This window comes from Pseudonaja textilis, chromosome 7 (genome assembly GCF_049901715.1).
Source record: "Pseudonaja textilis isolate UNSWEBS1 chromosome 7, rPseTex1.2, whole genome shotgun sequence".
Classification (NCBI taxonomy): domain Eukaryota; kingdom Metazoa; phylum Chordata; class Lepidosauria; order Squamata; family Elapidae; genus Pseudonaja; species Pseudonaja textilis.
Genome location: NC_141996.1, coordinates 52,018,157 through 52,039,181, shown reverse-complemented (window position 1 = coordinate 52,039,181; position 21,025 = coordinate 52,018,157). Strand labels below are relative to the sequence as shown.

Here is a 21,025-nt window from a genome sequence, read left to right as displayed (position 1 = left end):
CTCCTTCCAATTAATCTTCATGGAGTAAAATATTTTTCTTCTCAGGAAGTTTTATCAAAATCTTATAGGCCTTTCTTTTTATCATGAGATCCTCAACCTTGTTGATGTCTTTAAAGAAAAAGTCCCAAATTTGTCTTTTTTCTCAACACTCTTCTTTCAGTTGTGTTGAGAGGTTTACATTTGAACCATGGTGGTGAAAGTAATATCTGGTTCATCCAAAACAGCGATAAACTCCTGCATTTTCAGCTATTGTGAAGTTGCCTCAGCAGTTTGATAACATTCTCCATATGTTTGCATCTCAGAAGTAATTTGAGAGGATTTTTTTATCATTAGAAAACAGCTAGTCAAGAAATTGGCATATTTTATTTAGAGACCTTTCAAATATATATCTAATACTTTGCTCCACCATATTTCCCCTTTTAATCAAAATCAGAAGATTTTAGCCATCCACAGCTAAGAAGATCAAGTACCAGTTACTACAATAGTAACCTAAAATCACAGCTTTCAAACTTTATCTTTCTCCATCACCTTTTTTTTCAGCATACTTCCTTATTTAGCTTGCCTTAGCAGCCTTCTGCCTTGTTCTTTGAGACAAAAAGAGATCCCTAAAATGGTGTGTGTCTTCAAAAAGGTATAGCAGGCTGTTGCTAGAAAGAGCATACTTTTAAGTTGACTTAAGAAAGAGTAATAATAGTTGGAGGTGATTAAGAAGAGAAAGGCATAGCTTAATGTCCATTTCAAAGGAGAATTTCAAAATGATGACTTCTTCAACCCCAAACAGATTGCAGCCACTCCCCTCCCAACTTTTGGCATGCAGATTGCTTTAGAGTTCAACTCCAGAGGCCATTTGCCAGCTTACAGCTTGCCGGCTGTATTGAAGGGTTCTGAGGGGAAGTTTTAATTTATTTATTTATTTTGTCAAACGCTTACAAAATAACAGAAATCAAATTAACATAAGTATAAATACATGAAATAGGAACTAATAATTGGGGACAATAGGACAGGGACAGTAGGCACAATTGTGTGCTTATACACGCTCCTTACAGGCCTCTTAGGAATGGGGTGAGGTTAATAGAAGTTTGTTTGAGGGTAAAGGAGTGGTGGTTTGAGCATATGACAACAGAATCAGGTAGTGAGTTCCAGACATTGACCACTCTGTTGCTGAAATCATACCTCCTGCAATCAAGTTTGGGGTGGTTTACATTAAGTTTATATCTGTTGTGTACTCTTGTGTTGTTGCGATTAAAGCTGAATATATACTAAATATAATAAATATTCATTAACTGGTAAGACATTGTAACATAATTTTATGCACTTAAGTCCAATCTTAGCCGGTGTAGTTCAAGGTTGTCTAAGACTAGAATCTCAAGCCTGGTGGTGTAGGGTATTCTGTTGCGAACAGAGAAGTGTAGTACTCTTCTTGTAAAATACTTCTGGACTCGCTCAATTGTAGTAATGTCTGATACACAGTGTGGATTCCAGACAGAGGAGGTACGGTATATTCAAGTATTGGTCTAGCAAAGCTTTTGTATGCCCTAGTTTGCAAATCAGTATTACCAGAGGAGAAGCTTCACAAGATTAGATTTACAACTCTTAAAAGCCTTTTTGACAATGCCATTGCAGTGAGCTCTGGCGATTAGGTCATTCGATATAAGAACTCCAAGGTCCTTGACAGAGTGAAGGTCATCAATGAGGTCATATCTGCCTAGCTTGTATTTGGTGTATTGATTTTTTTTCACCAATATGTAGGACAGAGCATTTGTTGATCAAGATTTGGAGTTTCCAACTGTTTGGCCATTCAGACAAGTTCTTCTAAAAGCTGATGAGATGCCAGTCCCTTCAGTTAGGAGGCAGAAGAGCAACACCCCAGGACAAAATCCTTCGGAGATCTCTCCCCAGGAATGTGTTCAGTTAGCCATGTTCCCAGGAAGTGACTATCAATATTACTTAAAAGAATATTTTCATAAGCACATTTACTTAAATGAGTATTGATTCATTTTGTGGCCTGAATTCACATTAGCTTATCTGTCAAAGGGAAGCTGGAGAGCTATTTCTAAATACAGAGAGGTCCAAAATAAGGCAGTATTCTCTAGCATTCTGAGAAGGTGTAGATTTGTTTACTGCAATTAATCCACAATTAGTTCTCAAGAGACAGTGTCTCTTTTCACTTCTTTTATGCCAGCCTCTTGATTTTCTGAATAATCAGAAATTGCTGCTGTTCAAGAGTATAGCAATGAGATTTGTTTTAAGTAGAAACAAATGTTTGAAATTGCCAGTTGTCACTTATAGAAAGCAGTGATGCATATTAGTGAAAATGAATGGTTCAAAATTAAATGGAGGAAGTATGGTATATGTATTTAAATGTACTGTATCTTAATGATATTTTGTCACATATTCATTTGAATGTTTTATGTGATATTTTTTATCTAAAGTTCAAGCATTGTAAAAGTCTCTTTTTTAAAAAAACATGCAGCATTCCAACAATTCACTTTTTAACATTGTAATTTGCAGATTGATGTACAAATTGCCACAGGAAATGGGTCTTATAGCAATTGCAGTTCAACAAATTCAGGGAAAGGGTAAGTTGATACAATTACAATGTAAGGGAAGAAAATTATTATGCAATACTATTCATAAAGGTATTATGTAATATTAACATACTCATATTAATCATGCCCATACAAATTGGGTAACCTATTCTAACTATATGGAAATCTATCCTTATTTTTTGTAATAATAACAAAGCAATCATTATCACTATAATACTGAGTAATTAAGCTATGCCCATAGTGCCAGTAAGAACTGAATTTCTATTCACAGGATATTATCTTTAAAATCAGATCTGTTGAATAAAGCCATCATGAATAGAGAAATAAAGAAAATCTTTAGGCTTGTAGTTACAGTTTCAAACAACCTTTAATTAAGTTGTATTTTATCATAATCAGCCTTGTATGCAAAACTACCATGATAAAAAAGCACTAACTACATACAGAAGTGGTAATATATCAAACATTTGACTTTTATCTAGCTAACCCCTAAAATACCAGAAGAACAGTTGCTAATATTTAATTTTCATTAAATAGATTTTTTCAAGCCATGACTTGGAATCCTATATTGTAAATTGAATTCTTAGGATGATATATACAATCCTCTGTTTTCAATTAATATGTTCATGATATCAACAAACTTTTTCTGGGACATACAGAGATATCAATACTCTCTCCTAATGCCAACCACGATATCATTTAAACATACCTAGTAATTTCATTATTCAATTCTTCTCCGGTTTTTATTTTTTAAATAAAAAATTCTCATTTGGCAAGCAGTGTGGTTCCAGGTTTCACATCTCAATACAAACATGACCATACCGCTACCTATTCATTTCATTTATTCAATTTCATATCACATCCTTATTCATATTAAGTATTAAACTTACCCAATTCCAGTTCATGTTAAAGTTTGTTTCATTTTTCTTAGGATATTCTCATATCTTATTTTACAATGTTATCTAAAATTCTTATCTCATTTCTATGTTCATTTCCCATATTATCCTTTTCTGTCACATTTGCAATTTTATCAATCCTTATTCTATTAATTCAAAATTGTCCCCTTTGGTTAATAATTCGAGTTAGCCACCTTCATTCTACCTTAATACCAATCTCCCTATTTACTATATATCACACATGCATACATTATTGCCAGATTCCACATTACATTTTCTCAATCACTTTATGTCATCTATACATTACAAGGATATTAATCTAATCAATTAATTGAAGCAACTGATATTAATCTTTCCATAATGATTCTCATTTCATCATCATTACCTTTTTTATATATTGCTAATCATCAATTAATATATGATATTCTTATTATAAATTCCCATTTCTATATTTATTTCATTAAGTTCCATATCTAATGTAGCGATAATCCTTTAATAAATAACAAAAAGAAAAAGAAAAAAGAGGGCTAAAGAAAAAAAACATATCAGTTACATTCTTATCTATTTTCAGTACATATTCTTATATATCACAACATATTACCTTGTGGAATCTCCTTCCCTATCCTTTTTTTTAAACCCATTATCTCTCACTCTCCTAGCAATGTAATTCCTTTTCATCCTTGTTTGCTTCCTGTTTCTCTTTATTTTCTGGGTCCTTTTTCTTAATTCTCTTTTTCCCATTCTTATTCCTCTTCATTTCTCATTCCAATTATTAAATTTATCTCCCTCCCTCTTCCAATTTTTCTTTTGTACTTCCCTTTTCTACTTTTTCCCTCTTTTTTTTTTTTTTTGCATTTTCCGAACCATTCTCCCTTTTGTTATCACATCAGACCACAGATTTTTAATTTTAATTCCTTTTCAGCCCGCTTAAATGATTGTCGTTCCCTTTGTTCTTCAAAGCTGACTTCTTCTTTGTTTAATTCCCTCCCCCCTCTGGTTTTCTTTGTTCTTGTACAAGCTGAGTCGCCATTTCTAATTTCTGTAATGCATTGTTGCACATTTCAAGTTTAACTTTCATCATTTCCTTTATATCTTGCAAACCCAGTCTTATTTCAACAAATAATTCCTCCATTATGTGTGCTCCTTTTTTTCCTTTTTTTTCTCTTCCTTAATAAATGTATTCAGTCCCAAAGCCCAGTATATTATTTTATCCAGTATCTTTTAAATTTATTTTCAACAATCAATATCCTTAGGTCTTTGTTTCCAAATCTTCTAGTTGGTCCTTTCCCAGCTGTTTCCCACAGTTCCTGGGTGGTTCTATAACAATATTTTCAGGTATCTTCCCCTTTGTAATATTCTAATGTCACTTTCCAGGGTTTTTATTTTATTATCGTGGAGTGTCTTTTACTTTCTTTTAAATTCCAAAGTCCAATTTCTTAGAAAGTCCAAGCACGTTTCAAAGAGTCACTTAAATTTTTCCTGCACCATCAGGTGGCGCTCTTGGTTCTTTTCCACAGTCCACTCTTTACTTTTATTTTCTTTGTTAGATATAATACTTTTATTAAGTTCGCTAATTTCAATTATTAGCTATTATTTCTTTTCTTTTCAACACATTCAATTCCAGCATTTAATTATGCCTTTAAAGTGCCCAAAGGTCCGATAGTTATCCAATTTAATTTCCAAGCCTTTTTTGTGTTCAAGTATTTTCCTTTAAATTATCTCCTCCAAATGAATGCATTACAATAATTCAAGGCAATTTTATAAGATCCAATTTCCTTCTCACTTTCTCTGGTCACCGCTTCCACACACTTTCCTCCAAAATAGTCCTTTTATTTTTTAATACCTGAGTACCTTAAAGCCCATGCATTTTGCCTGGTTCACACTCCGCTTGCTGCTTCTCTGCTCCAACATAGTCTTAGTTTCCCAGACTGCTCTTTGTCTTTGTGTGGCCATTTTAGACCACCGCTACAGCTTGCCTTTGGAAGGGTTTTTTTTCTGTCAGGGAGAGGTGTTCTGGCTCACCTCAACCCTCCAAGCAATTCCCCCTTTCTTCACTACCCCTCCAGGATGGTTCTGGTCCTAATATGGATCCTCCAGCAAGTGAGCTCGAAGCGAACCCACGCACGATCACAGATTCCGTCCCGACACCAACGATGAAGCCACGACCCAGAAATATAATTGAACACTAAAATAAAACAGGAAAATAAACAGATTCGTACTATTTGGTTTACATATCACCAGAATGGTCCAGCAACCATTTCTAGAGAGTTAGCTAAAAATTGTGGTCATCCTATGTTAATTGTCCACTCACCTTCAAAGTGACCTCAGGATGCATTTTATTGCTCCACTTCTGAAGCACATTTTTCCTTTCTTGTCATGGAGAAAATGTGCCTCATGTAATTGCTAAGATCTAATTCTGACTTGATGACAAATAATTAAAATGTTCAAAGCTAGATGAACATCAGTGTTCCATTAACTATTTTGCAGAGAAAGGATTGCCTCTTCAACTGAGCCAATACTTATCACACACACTGTTTCTCTATCTCCCTTTGCCAGCACTGCTGATACAGCACCGTGGTTAAGAACTTTGATTGAATATAGAGAGAAAATTATCATTTTGAAAACCAGTAGAAATGTTTGTTTCTTTGATTATTATTATTATTAACAATTTTTATTTTATGATTAGTTAGTTTTACCACAAGGTTTTTTATCCTCTTTAAATAAGTCTAAAAGCTTTTTTTTTTTTTAGTCCCTTGAGGTAGAATAGTTTCATCTTTCCACCCACATAGCCCAGGTAGTTGTTTGGAAAATGGGGGAGGGAGGGTGAAGCCTTTCAATTCACAAAAATATACCTTTAGATACATTTTCATCAATTAGCACAATCAATACAAGCATAACAGTTTTGACACGTTTGTTTAATTGGATTATCTTTATCTAGTTTTAGAGCTTGTGTAGGAAACAGATAACTTTTAGATTTTACATGTGCAGAAATTTTGCAAATGTAATGGGGTTAACAAACTTTTAAGCACTATTATGTTCGTTTCATAATTTCATCCTTCCTTAATATCCTATTTTGACTGTCAGCAAATATTCATTCCTATCTACAGACCACATATTATTAATCTTTCTACCGGTATTTGTGCATCTTAAATTTCCTCCACCCATTTTTTTACTACGCTGAAAATATTCCACCAATGTAAACAAATTCATCAGTATAAACCTTCCACAGATCTTAGACAGATTTCTTTGTAATCTTTGCAGTTATTTTTTAAACTTTTGGTTTTGATATTTGCTTCCTGACGTCACCATATTTTCGTAATCTTTTGATGAAATATTTTCCATTTTGTGTATGTTACTTGTGTATAAACAGCATTTAATGTACGTTTCCTTTTTTTAAGGACGAGGTGGAAATACCTGGTTGAGTCCTGTGGGAACTGCTCTATCAACTTTGCTTGTTATCATTCCTTTGTCTTCAAAATTGGGCCAAAGGATTCCATTTATTCAACATTTGGTGTCTCTAGCAATTGTGGAAGCTGTTAGATCCATACCTGGATATCAGGTATTGTATTTTTATGTTTCTTTTTCATTATAGTTCTTTGAAATGAAGTATATATTTCCTAAGCTTCCAATTTATAGCAAGAATTATGGATGGGACTGTGATCTTGTCTGGAAAGAGTTTTACCTGGTTAGCTCTAAGAAAATAGACAGGATACATGGACTGTGATTTCTGCTATCTGTGTTTTTCATCTATGTCCCTGCTATTGGTCAAGTCCAATCAGGATCTGATATGTAATTGGGTCCAAGCAGTGGTGCAGTGGTTTATTTGCAGGAGTGTATGGTTCCATCTGCTTTGGAAGTGATAGTGACCTATGACTTCTCCAAGAACTCAGTTTCCAACTTTCTCTTCTTAGGAAAGGTTGTTGTAGATGGACAGCTTAAGGGGGCCTGGATAATTTTCAATTATATTTGTACTATCAAATATATCAGTTATATTTATACTATCACATATTTGCACTCTTTCCCTATTGCTAATAAATATCTACATGAAACTGCTGAGTGAGGTAATCTCTTAGCACAGGGCAAAATATCATCAATATATTGATGATACTCAGCTGTATACTTCCACACTTGGCTAAACAATTGATGCTGTTGAGGTTATTATCCAGTGCCTAGTAGGTGTGATGGTCTGGGTATGGACAAACAAGTTGCAGCTCAGCTTTGATAAGGTTGAATAGCTTTTTGGTTTCCTGGATCCAGTGCTTTTTCCCTTTTAAATTCTGTTCATTAACTTAACATACCTCCAAAGCTGTTGCATAATCTAAGACTTCCCCTGGATTCAAAATTCTTGTTTGAAGAACAGGTGGCAGCCAAAGCCAACTCGGATTTTGCACAGATTCCTCTTGTGTGCCAGTTGCACCCGCTCATGGGCCAGAAGGCCTTGTTCTCTGTCATTCTGTCTTAAGTCCAGAATGGATTACAGTTGAATTACTCTTCATGGGCTTTCCTTAAAGGAACACTTGGAACTTTCAATCTGTACAGAATGCAGTGACGTATTCAGTGGGTGCTTCAGTGTTCACTCATGTAACACATCTGCTAATGCCAATGGCTTCCAGTAAGCTTCTGGATGCAATTTTATTTTATTAAATATGCATTGTAACAAATTCACTACATATTACTATAATCAAGATGGATATGTGGTTTTATTGAACCTTTGAGCACACTTTATTTTGGTCGTAAAACTGATGAAGTAACTGACAAGAAGAAAAAACTAAATGTGAGAATTGCTTGAGAAGTTTTTGAGGAAGCTTCAGTGCCTGCTTTGTTCCATTTTAAAATGCTTTTTTGGCATGACTTATTTAATATTGACAATGTTTATGCTGAGTTCTAAAGAAAGAGGCTAACCATATTTCTCCAGGAGGAAATCAGATATAATTAGTGCTTTTTATACTCCAATCTTCTGCAATACTCATCTATTTCCTTTGAATGTAAGCAATTCCCATTATTGGCAAACTGTGTTTTATTGGATTAGTTGATGAAACTTACGTTATCTCTGTTATATGTATATAGTCCAATTACCGTAGGTTAAGCAGAACGGGCATGCTGCAGATCCTTTCAGCCAAAGAATGTTAGCTGGTGGGGAGCAGAAGACCAACTTTTTCTGCAGTAGCCCCATTCTGTGGAACATCCTCCCTTTGGAGATCAGATTTAGTTTCAAGTAAAATATAGTGCTCTGTGATTTAGAACGTTAATGTAAAAGCCTATTGAAGAGAGAGAAAGAATTAATACCTTTCAGCAGTTTCCTGAACCTATTGAGCGGGTGGATAACTTGGAATTTTAAGAACATGCTGCTGTTTCTCAAGCAAAATAATTATCATCATGACTAAGGTTGCAGAATGGATTAGGGTCACAAAATGGTATCAGGGTTCCGACCGATGCCCTAATAAAAGCAGGAGCTTCAAATTTCCAAGAAAATCCAGTTGTCTATTAGTTGTTCATATCAGCACAGACCAAGTCTGTGAAGACAGCTCTGACCCCACTCAGTTTGCACCTTACCTCTGACTGTTTCCCCCCCCCCCAAGATGTGTCATTGGTTACATCCCCAACGAAACAATTTTGCGGGTCATAGAAATCACTGCCTCCTGCCATTACTCATATCTGTGGAGATGGCTTTGACTTTGGCCGGCTAGGGTGTGCATTGTTTTGACTGAGGTGCAAATTCCTCGATGCAGCTGTGAGGCTTGGTTCCCAATTCCCCTACCTATGGCAACTCGGGAGCAGGTTAGGGAAGTTTCGCAAGTTGACATTGAGTTGCTGGGAGGTTGCAATGTGGACTGCAACTGACTAAGAGAGGAGCTTCCTAGTATGCTATCTGTTCCCCTTTCTGAGCAAGGTTCCCTACCATTTTTTACTTTTCTCCTTTTTTTCTGGGCAGGGTACATTTGAACAAACTACGAATTTCAAATGTCCTTCATTTATTCCTTTCTATTTTCTGAGGAAATTGGAGAGATCCATTTGGAATCCAGAGACGTTCTTCGAATTAAAAATGTTTCACAGCAAGCTATCTTTACCTGCCTGCCTTTTGCTTTTCTGTCTTTCTGTAAACAATGTATAAAGGTCAATTGGGGGAGAAAATAATCTTTGAAAGTATATTGAGTGCTATTTGAAAACATTTCTTTACAGGAGTATCTCAAATGTCTGTCTTGCTATGCTGTAGTACATATTTCTAAATTTGCAATAGCTGTAGTTAAATGTGATACACAGAGAAATATATTTATGTAATCTCTTACTTTTAGATTATTACATACCCCTCCTTGTTTGCAATCACAATGCCTTCTAGCAACTTTGTCATTGAATGAACATGTGACAGACTGTGAAGATTGCTAATTGCTGTTGGTCATTCCTTTACAATATCCTGTATCTGACCAATTTTTGTTCTTTTTTTACCTCTTGAAGGGTAGAGAGATTGCTTAAACAAATTATCTTTTCCTGTGCTATTTTTCTCTACAACCTAATGTTTCTCTAAATCACAAGTTAGCATTGTGACCTTGATTAGAATCCTTCACCTGGCTGTAATGCTGCCTGAAACAGACTATACCTTGATCAGTTTCACACTTTTTGTTGCCAGGCACTTGAAAATTTATTCATAAATAGTACATTGGTGAGAAAATGATTTTTTTTATTACCATAGTATTTGTGAATAGTCGTTAAATAAAGACTGGGTATGTTTTACCTATAGAACTTTGACCCCATAAAATAGCAAAATAAAAAAATGTATGAATAGTGGATATGCCATCTTGTTAACTTCAAAGATATTTACCAATATGCAAATTTCTTTTTGTAGGAAATAGATCTTCGATTGAAATGGCCAAATGATATATACTACAGTGACCTTATAAAACTTGGTGGTGTTTTAGTAAATTCCACATTAACAGGAGATACGTTCCATATACTTATTGGTAAGAATATCAGAAATTTCCATTATGGTGGTTTATAATATTGCCTATTTTTGACATAGCAAATTGAACAACATGATTATGATCCCCTAGAACCGTAATGAATATTTCTGGAATATTTCTACACCAACACATGATTTGCAAGAGAATTTTTTTATCTGATTATTTTATGACAAAATCCTGTGGGATAAAGACAATAAAATGTTTCTCAACCTCAGAAAAGCTCTGACTAAACACCATATATTATTATTAGGAAGGCATATTTTTGCTACTCTAGATCACCAGTTTTCTTCAGCAAATCTTGCATTACAATCAAATAATTTTCCTTGTTTTATGGTGGGAATATACTGATAACAATTTAGCACCTTATTCTTATTTTTGTGAATAATCAATTAATTCAAATAATTTATTTTAATTGGTTATGTTGTTTTATCTTTAAAAAAAGAAATGGGTTTCAAATTATACAAGCTTATGTCATCTTTCATCATTGGAAAGAGTAAATATCTTAAGAAATCTATAAAAGGATTTTTATATCTGTCTAAATGATTTAGAATGAAATGTATTACCATAATAAAAGAAATAATTTTACAGATATACATGACATTTTATATATCTTTTTTCTAATGACTTATTCTTCCTCAGGATTTGGATTTAATGTTAATAATAGCAACCCAACTATATGCATCAATGATCTCATTATGGAGTACAATAAGACAATGAATACAACATTAGAGCCCTTAAATGCCGACTGCCTGATTGCAAGAAGTGTGACCATACTGGAAAATCTGATCAATATCTTTCAGGAGAAGGGACCAAATGGAATTCTTCCCATGTATTATAAATACTGGGTGCATAGGTGATTAAGTTTATTATTCTCAATTAACAATAAGTTTTCTTAAAGCAATAGTGGCTGATCAGGTTTAATTTTTATTATTTATCATAGTTTGCTTAGTAGGTATTTGACTATGTATAGACATATTTAATTAAAAATAGTGTTGAACACATAATTTAAAAAATATCAGAATGTCAGAATTTGATTCATAAAGGCCTAATTTTTGGCTACTACATCAAAAACCTAAAAAAAACAGGCTAGGAATTAATAAATTAGTATTCAAAAACTCTAGAAAACCATATCTATTTGATATGCTACAATACGATACTATATTTAAACAAGAAGAGTTATGTAAAATAAAAGATGAGTGCAGGAAATCCTCATGCTATTATTCACTTTGATTATTTTTTCTTCTGTTCAATCTTGTTTTATTCTTGGAGATAGCCCGGTGAAGTTCCTGCAGTTTTCTTGGCAAACTTTTTCAGAAGTTGTTCGCCACTGCCTACTCCTTAGGGGTTGAGAAAAAGTGCCTGCCCCAAGGTGACTTTGTGCCTAAAGGCACAAAGGACTAGAGCTCACCCACCCCAAATTTCTAGCCTGATACCTTGACCACTACTCCAAATTGCTCTCGATTATCATGATAAGTAATTAATGAATTCCATATGAATCTTACGTAGGATCCATATACATTTGTTAATAATTATTTTCCCATATTTAATATATGATACCGGTAAGTTCCTTGGAACAGTAACACTATCATCCTTATATGGATATTTGTTGATCAGTGAATGAAATACATTGTTATATGTAGATGTTTACACAAAGTAAAGGTGGATAATCAGACACTAAAGATACTTTGCAGAGAGGGATTCATTATTAATAGAATAGTCAGACTAAAATTTAATATATGTTGTATTAATCAAATAATGTTGTTTTCCGTTTCAGTGGTAAGCAAGTCCGACTCAGAAATGATGAAGGACCATTGGTATGGATTGTTGGGATAGATGATACTGGATTCCTTCAGGTTTATGAGGAAGGCAAAGATGTTATCACCGTGCATCCAGATGGCAATTCTTTTGATATGCTAAGAAATCTTATAATTCCTAAACAATAGTTTTTCAGTATGATAAAACAATCATTCACTTAGACTATTTTGTATTCAGTGCTTATTATGAGTGCTTAGCTAAAGGCAGTATCAACATTTTTCTTCTTTTTAAAGCAGGAAAATAATAGTACTGTATGTATCAAGAAAAGAAACAATTTTGCATAACTATTTTTTTGTTAGGTTCTCTTCTTTGTTACCTGAGATGGTATTTGGAAGTTTTTCCTGTTTACCTTCTTTTCTTTCAGGATTGTGTACAAATGTGAAAAAAGCATTGCAAAAAGTATTAAAATCAATATCTAATTTTTGAAATGGATCATTTGGATCATTTCCCAAAAGAAATTGTTATGTTATGATGTATTTTGTTCAAACTTCTTCTTATAGTAACTTTTAACACTAATAATCATGCTTTTTGTGTTATTTCTGTTTTTTACAAGGAAAAGTTTTTCAACAAATATTTAAATAATATGATACATCATCTGGTTTTAATTAAGGAGTAGATGGCTATATTATTTTATTACATAATATTATATATTATAACATTTAAGTAAATGATAAAAAGTGAATGTAGCTTTCTGAAAGGGATTTGCTTAGGCTGTATTGGAGCCTAAGCTTTCCACAGTTTTTGGTACATTCAGGTTTTATAGCTAAATATTAGAGGTAGAATTACCATCAATTTAACAGAATTCTACAGGTTTGTTTCCCAGTATTTTCTGACTTCTTTTCTTTAGGTCTTTAGAGTAGAAACTAGTCTGGCCAAATAGGATTAATTTATTATTATTTTTTAAGTTTAATTTATTAATAATTTTAAGGCTCTCTTGAATCACAGCGGTTAACAGAACCAATATTGCAACAGAATCTGCTGTAGATTACTTTGAATCATTTCTCATTCATTCTTTACTCAGTAAGATTTTCCTGATCTTTGATGCTATATTCAAATTCAAATAAAGATGGTTCTGTGATATTTTCATCCTCAAAGATACTTTTCAAAAATCTCAATGCATAATGTGTTTTAAGTATTGATTTTGGTTTGTAATTTACACAAACATCCAATCTAAAATTTTAAAACAGTTTCAACATACTAGGAAATTGAGTTAGCCTGCCCTCTTTTTTTAATGCTGTAGGCCAGCGGTTCCCAAACCTTTTCAGTCCACTGCCCCATTGTTGCTACATACTCATCCTTGGTGCCCCCCACCCAGGGGTGGGATTCAAATTTCTGTGGGCGTGGCCTAATTTGAGAGCATGGCTTGCTGGTCACGTGATTGGGTGGCATGGCTTGTTGGCTGGGCATGGCTTGCTGGTCACATGACCGGGTAAGTGTGGTTTAGTGGTCATGTGACTGGGTGGGCATGGCCAGATGACTGGCAAACCAAATACCAGTGGTCCTCACAGAGAGAAAGAGAGAAGGAAGAAAAGAAAGAGAAAAGGGAAAGAAAGAAAAAGGGACAGACAAAGAAAGGGGGGATGGAAGGAAGGGACAGAAAGAAAAAGAAATGAAGAAGGAGGGAGGGAGGAGAAAGATAATGAGATATCTATTCTAGTCCAATCACCTGCTCCAGCAGGGCTAGAAGGGAGAGTGTGTGTGTGTGTGTTTGTTTGTGTGTGTGGTAATTTACCAGTACATTTTGGTTTTTCCTTCTTCAGAATTGGCACTGTAATACATTGGGGAAAAGTAATTTTTAGGGTGGAGGTCTGGTCCAATGGATCCTGTTTAAAGCCTCAACAAAATGTGAGAGCTTCCTGATAGTCTTGATCATGTTTTGTCCACAAAACCTTTAATAGAAGCCAAAGATGTTTCATTGTGGAAAAAGGCCTCACTCTAAACTAGGCCTCATTTCAATCTGATGCATCAGGTCCCTCTCCCTCCCTCTCTCTCTCTCTCTCTCTCCCTCCCTCCCAGACTGGCTTTGCTCTACTTTCCTGATCTGCCTGCGGGGCTGATGCTTCAAGGATGGATGGATGGATGGATAGAGAGACAGGTAGATAGGTAGGTAGATACATTGGTACATAAGTAGGTAGGCAGGCAGGCAGGAAGACAGACAGACAGACAGACCTTTTGGATGGATGGATAGGTAGGTAGGTAGGTAGGCAGACAGACCTTTTGGATGGATGGATGGATAGACAGACAGACAGAATGCGACAGCGGCAGCACTTTGGGAAAGTAAAGCAAACCCGCCACCACCACATTCGAGAGGCTGGCTCCGGAGCGGTGCAACAGTCAATGGGGTGAGCCTGCGGTGCTGGTGCTTCGAATGCCCCTCTGCCACCTTTTAGTGCCCCTCTGCTGGCCCCCTTGGGGGCGCTAAAAGGCAGCAGGGGGGCATTCGAAGCACCAGCACCGCAGGCTCACCCCATTGACTGTTGCACCAGATCGCTACAAGTGGCTCAATGGAGTGAGCCTGCAGAGCCGGCGCATTGAATGCAGCGGCAGCACATTGCCCTGGGCTTCCTCAACCCTGCCCTGCTCCAGGAAAGAAGGAACAGCACATAAGTGCCCTGGGGGTGCAGCTTGGGAGGCTGATCCCTGGCAGGAGGGACACCCTGTGCACTTGCTGTCAGGCACGGCAACTACAAAGAGGGCAGGGCTTGGCTGAGCAGGATCCTGGATATTGGGCCTGTGATCAAAGCCCCCCTTCCTCTGCCTCCCCCTAGGTCAGGGGTCTGCAACCTTAAACACTCAAAGAGCCATTTGGACTCCCACTGAGTCACACGACCCCCCCCCCCAGGTTTTGTGGTTTTGTTTTCTGTGGGGAACAGGTTGCTCGCTCTCCCTTTCTCTCTCCTCCCTCCCTCTCCCATCTCTATCTCCCTCCTTTCCTCCTTCTCATCTTTCTTTCTCTCCTTCTCTCTCCTCTAACTAACTCTCTCTTTCTCTCTGTCTATGCCACTTCCTCCCTCCTTCTCCCCCACTCCCCATCCCCTTCCCAACTCCCACACCCAGGGGAGGGATAACTGTAAGGAAATTTGGCCACGGTCTTTCTGTCTCTGGAAAGATACAAAAATAAACCTTGCATTCCAAAAGGAGCGACAGTCAGGCTGTTACCTCACAGTGCTACAAGGTTGCTGCCTTAGATCGCTGCTGAATCCTTGCAAAACTGGGCAAAGACGGAGAGGTGAGCACACAAAGCTGAATTGAGCCGAATCTCTCTCTCTCTCTGTGTGTGTGTGTGTGTATATCTCGCTTTCTCTCGTTCCCTGTCTGTGTCTCTTTTCAGTCTCTCGGAAAGCCCTGCGTGCACTCCTTGGGGCTCTTCGCTGTCTCCTTTTCTTCCTTCCTTTTGGAAATCTGGCTGGCTGAAGAACGAGGGGAGGGGGAGGAGCGGAGCCTCCACTGCGGCTTCCCCTCGTTCCTCAGCTAGCCCGGATTTCCTAAAGGCAGGAAGAAAAAAGGATAGCGGAGCCCCAAGTAGAACACGCAGGGCTTTCCAAGAGTGTGAGAAGCTTCTTTTCTTTCTTCTTGGCGAGCTTTTGGAAATCCAGGTTGGCTGAGGAATGAGCGCAAGCCGTGGCGGAGATTTCCCGCCTCCCTCTAACCCTCCTCCTCTCTCGTGCGCACCCTCCAGGCCCCATCCCAGCCCGCTCCATGGCTGTTCGCTGCTCTTGCAGCACCTGTGCAGCACACTCAGATTTAGTGCACTTCACTTCATCCCCCCCCTCCTTCTCCTGGAGCCCATTACATTGCGGAACATCGGCTCCAAGCTGACCCGGCCACTGTCTCGGACTGGAGAAAAGTCACAAATCTCTCCCAGCAGCCGAGGTGAATACAGCACCAACAAGGGCCAGAAAAACAAAGCAAGTTGGGCGGGGGGGGGGGTTTGCTCCTACCCTGGAATACGGAATAAGACTCCATCGGCCGCCATTGTCCTTCCCTTCTCTGGACGGGCAAAGATTGAGGGGGAGGGGCAGGGCCAGCCAGTGGTGGGATCATCTGACAGGGAGCCGCAGGAGAGAGTCCAAAGGACCTCCAGAGCCGCACGGTGCCGACCCCCACCCTAGGTGATCCACGGATGCCATTGATAGTTGCACCGGAGCAATGCATCTGAGCTGCCGCATTCGAGGCGCTGGCTCCGGAGCGGTGCAATAGTCAGTGAGGTGACCCTGCGAGGCCGGCGCCTCGAACATCGCCCTGCCGCCTCTTAGCGCCCCCCTAAGGCATCCCACCGCCCACTTTGGGAACCACTGCTGTAGGCTTTAAAATACTCTGGTTTTGTTCAGAAAGAAAGTTCTCCCCCCAAACATGCACTTTGCAGAATTGTCTAAGATTCAGTTTACAAAGAATCTGAAAATACATTTATTGGCTTCATTATGAATCCAAAAAGGCCTAAAGCAACCAAGCATGCAAATCTGTAATGAAGGATAAATGGTAACTTGCATTTTTGAGACTGGATAATTGATCTATGTATTATTAGATATTAAACTGCCCTTTCATTGAAGCTGAAGATTTTGACTTTTGGTACTTAATGCTTTCCATACTGATATTGATAATTGTTTAAACTTCATTTTGCTAAATGCATTTCTATCTAACATATTATAAAAGAATAAAATAATTGCATTCATTTATGTGGCTTTTTTAAATCCCTGATTTAAATTATGTAAAGCAATTATTTGCATACCTATCTGGTACTCACTTTTTTAAAAAAGAAATCCATTTACCTACTCTATGGAAATGAATCCCAAAGAGGTCTCCAAATATCCTCGTCCTCTGTGGTCAACTTGCTCCAGAAGTAGGGTCAGTATTTTTTTAATGTTGGGAAGGAATAGCTACCCTGTCTTCTCCTCCAGAGACTGCATCCCTGAAAGCTCCATCAGCATCTGTGCAACCAGGTATGCCTTATATGAGAGTTTGCTCTTACACAATGTCTATAGAGATTCTCAATCGTCCAGGTCATGGTTGTCCCGCTTTTCAAAAGGCAACTGGACTTTCTTGTTTTTTTTCCTTGAAAATGTTTCACTTATCATCTAAGAAGCTTCTTCAGTTCTGACTGAACTGAAGTTGGATGAGAAGCAAAACATTTTCAAGGAAAAGCAAGAAAGGCAGCATAACAAACCACTATGGCCTAGGACTTGCTTGAAAAGCAACATCCTACAAATGTCCCTCCCTTTTCCCAAACTAATCCCACCGCCCCAGAATTCATGATTGGTTGATGAAATTGGTGATGGCAGTTAATGACAGTCTGTCCAGAAAGGATCTATCATGGCAAGAGGACTAATAGCCATATCTTCCATTTTCAAATCACTAGCCATCTGTTCTGAAGAGAAAAATAGATCCATGTATTTTCCTATTTGAGTAGACACCAATAGAAATAAGATCATCATTGCCAGGTGGACTATAAATTTCCAAATCATAAAGATTAAAATTTCCCAGCACCATTAATCTAAGAGAATCCAAATGGCCTATGATATACAGTGACTCAGGAGGGGGAATGCAAGGCAATTGCAGCCAGTCTCCTCATGGTAAGATTGGGCAGCAAACAAATGTAATGTTAAATTTAAAAACTAATAATAAATTGAGGCACTCATGTGAGCACTTCACTCAACAAGTACAGTCCTGGCAGTCCCTGGCAGTTGTGGTCATTAAGTGATCATAGAAGAGGCCTGCCTGGGAATTCTTGACTTACAACCATTCATTTAGCAACTGCTTGAAGTTAACAACAGCACTGAAAAAAACCGACGCGACCAGTCCTTGCACTTACAATTGTTGTAGCATTTCCTACAGTCATGATCAAAATTTGGGTGCTTGGCGAGTGGCATGTATGTATAATGATTGCAGCATCCTGAGGTCATGTATCATCATTTGTGACCTTCCCAGCCATTTCCAACAAGCAAAGTGAATGGCGAGGAAGTCAGATTTGCTTAACAGCTATGTAATTCAATTAAAAGCTGCAGTGATTCACTTAACAACCATTCAAAAAGGTCATAAAATTGGGCATGTTTCACTTAACAAGGAGGAACCTTAATTGCAAAGTTGACCATTTAGGTTAAAATTCTCTATAGTATTCTTTTTAGAGGAGGTTTAGCCCAAGCTGAATGTTTGCCATACTGCTTCCTTTAGATGCATGACACATTTTCATTTCCTTTAACCATATTGCTGAAGGAACAGTATATCAGTGGCCCAATTTCTAAATAATGCATCATCCAGAGTTTTTTTCCACCTTCATGTAGGGCAGTTATTTCCAGGAAAATGTCAATACTTTCTGAACTTTATATGAATTAAATATGCCTGTAGTATGCATTATCGTAGTATGGTTTCATTCTAATTCCCCTTTTCCATAGTTGTGTTTAATTAGTTTGGGACATGTCCCACTACTGGTAATTCGTTCACATCAATAGAGTAGATAGTGGAATCACAGAATTGGGGAAGTATCTCCCTTGTTTTTTGCACCAAAAACAACCATCTTTAAGAGTTGACTGTCCTGCCTCTTCTTTAAAACCTGGGGTGGGGGTGAGATGGAGAAACCGCAACCTCTATAGGTCAACTGTTTCACTGCTAGACATTTTTAAAATTTTAGTGGCAAAAAGAAAAGTTAAATGGTTTGATATTTATTAATAAGCATGCCTAAAACCAACAAAAATAATTAGCTTATTCTGTTGATATTTTATTTAACTTGTTAATCTTACAAATAAATAAGCATAAGAAATTTACAGTTTAATGGAGTGAATATTCTTCAACAATTATCAACTGTTTTATGTATTTTTTGTCTTACATTCTGAATGCCAAGTAACTGGGTTTTTTTTATTACACATAAAAGCAACTCTCTAATTCCAGAACAGAGTTGTGTTGCTTGTAATTTTGAACAAGTAGAAGAATTGTAAAATATTCACCCTAATATACAGATCCAGATAGAGTGTGGAAGTGTGGAAGTAGTTTATTATTGCCTCCTTCAATTTTAGTACTTTCCAATCTAGCCTTCAATCTTGGGATTTACATTCCATATCCTGAAGCATATTTGTTTTTTACTTGATTAAAATACACTATTAATTAGGACTGTGAAAGGATTAACCATTTGATTACAAGATTTACACATCTTGACAATGCTTAAGATCAATTAATGGCATGGTCAGGAGAATAGTCAGTCCAGCATACTCAGATTCCAGAGCATTAAGTAGAAAAAAATATATCCCCATCCTTATTATCTAACATGAGGAAATAAATGGATGTTAAAAAAAACTAAAAATCAGAGTAATATGAAATGTACATGCATGTTATAAGTGGATAAGCATGGCAAGTTTCATAGCTCTTGATGCACAGGCTTTAAAACCATAGACCTAAACCTACTTTTTAATTTTTACAACAGAATTTATATGAAAGTTAGAATTTAAATTTACCAAATATAGAGGTTCCTGCAAAGGTTTTCAAACTTTGCTTCTTTATCAGTTGACATTATAAATATTTGTAACATTTTTGTTTTGAAATCAAATACAATAAAAGCAATAAAAATGGAATATTGAGGAATAACTGCAGGTAGATTCAAGGAATCTTGTGCAACAAGAAAAAATGCTAGAAAGGAATAGCAAAGCCCCTTCTTGTACTCATCAGAATTCAATAGAACTATTTAGAACAGGAAATATCAGAATCCAGTCATCTCTCCCTCTCTTAATGATCCATCCATTCACTACCCATCCATCTTGTGTAAGCCATTGAGATAGTTGTTACTGCTTCTTTCTTCTGTGGATGACAGGTGAGGCACAGAAAGGTTAAAGATCCTTTTCGAAATTCTTTATATCACACACAAGACTTTGTGATTGGACGAGAGAAAGTAGTTTGATCACAAAATTCACCATTTTAAGGTAGAGTTGTCAGAACTTCCCCTCCTTTCCTACCAAGATGTTTTACAAGAGCAAGAATCAAAGAATTGTTGTTTGAAACAGCTTCTTTACACATGGCAAGTTTCTGGCATGACATATTGGAGACGTAAAGTAATTGAAAATTCATTAATTGGGGATCAAACAAATGAGCTAAAAATGAGCCTGAAATACCAGACATTTGTTTTACATGTTTGGGGGGTGAGATTGTTAGGAGAGGAAGTGTTAACTGTAACATGTCATGGCACCATCTTCATAATGTACACGTGTGATACTATTTCTGTGATAATATCACCATGGATCAAATCTACGTAAGTCTTTAAGGAGATTCAGAATTTGTCCTAAATTAGTGCACAGCACTAGAATCTATAAACAGAGTTTTATGAAACATGAAAGTGTAGTTTTTTTATCAATATGATCCAGACATGCTTAGGTTTTCCTATTCCATTTTCCCAAACTTTTTTTTACCCAAATTATACCATATAGCTCATAAATATCTAAATAAAAGTCAATTTAAGGACTCTCATTTTATCTATACAGTATAAAGCTTTTCATTCTTGTACCGATTTCATATTTTTTATTATTGAAAGTTTATAAGCTGACACTAGTCTAATTCTGAAGGCAGAATTCTCTTTAAATTCCAAGTATGAACATACCATATTATAATAGAACATACAACTGAGCATTTTTCCTGAATATAATTTTTAATTGAATTAAATTAATATGCTATAGAATATGCAGAAGCACAACAGAAGAACTCTCTTTGTATTCACTTTAAAAAGATCTCATAGAGCAACAGGATTACTTAAATCACAGTGGACCATGTATTACAATTACAATATGATAGTTCCTGATACTTTCTTTTAATGCAAGACTATGTGCATAAAGGCATT

At 36.7% G+C, this 21,025-nt stretch overlaps 1 protein-coding gene across 2 annotated transcripts in view; it reads left to right on the top strand.

Moving 5' to 3' along the window:
* The window catches only part of HLCS (holocarboxylase synthetase), a 68,919-nt gene extending 55,628 nt beyond the window's left edge, over positions 1–13,291 (top strand). For both annotated transcript variants that reach the window (XM_026700520.2, XM_087937634.1), the window contains exons 7-11: positions 2,512–2,579; positions 6,841–7,001; positions 10,284–10,398; positions 11,038–11,251; positions 12,173–13,291. In XM_026700520.2, the coding sequence (XP_026556305.1) occupies positions 2,512–2,579; positions 6,841–7,001; positions 10,284–10,398; positions 11,038–11,251; positions 12,173–12,341 (727 nt within the window). In that variant the 3' untranslated portion in view covers positions 12,342–13,291. The remainder of the gene's footprint in view (positions 1–2,511; positions 2,580–6,840; positions 7,002–10,283; positions 10,399–11,037; positions 11,252–12,172) is intronic.
* The last annotated feature ends 7,734 nt before the right edge of the window (positions 13,292–21,025 follow it).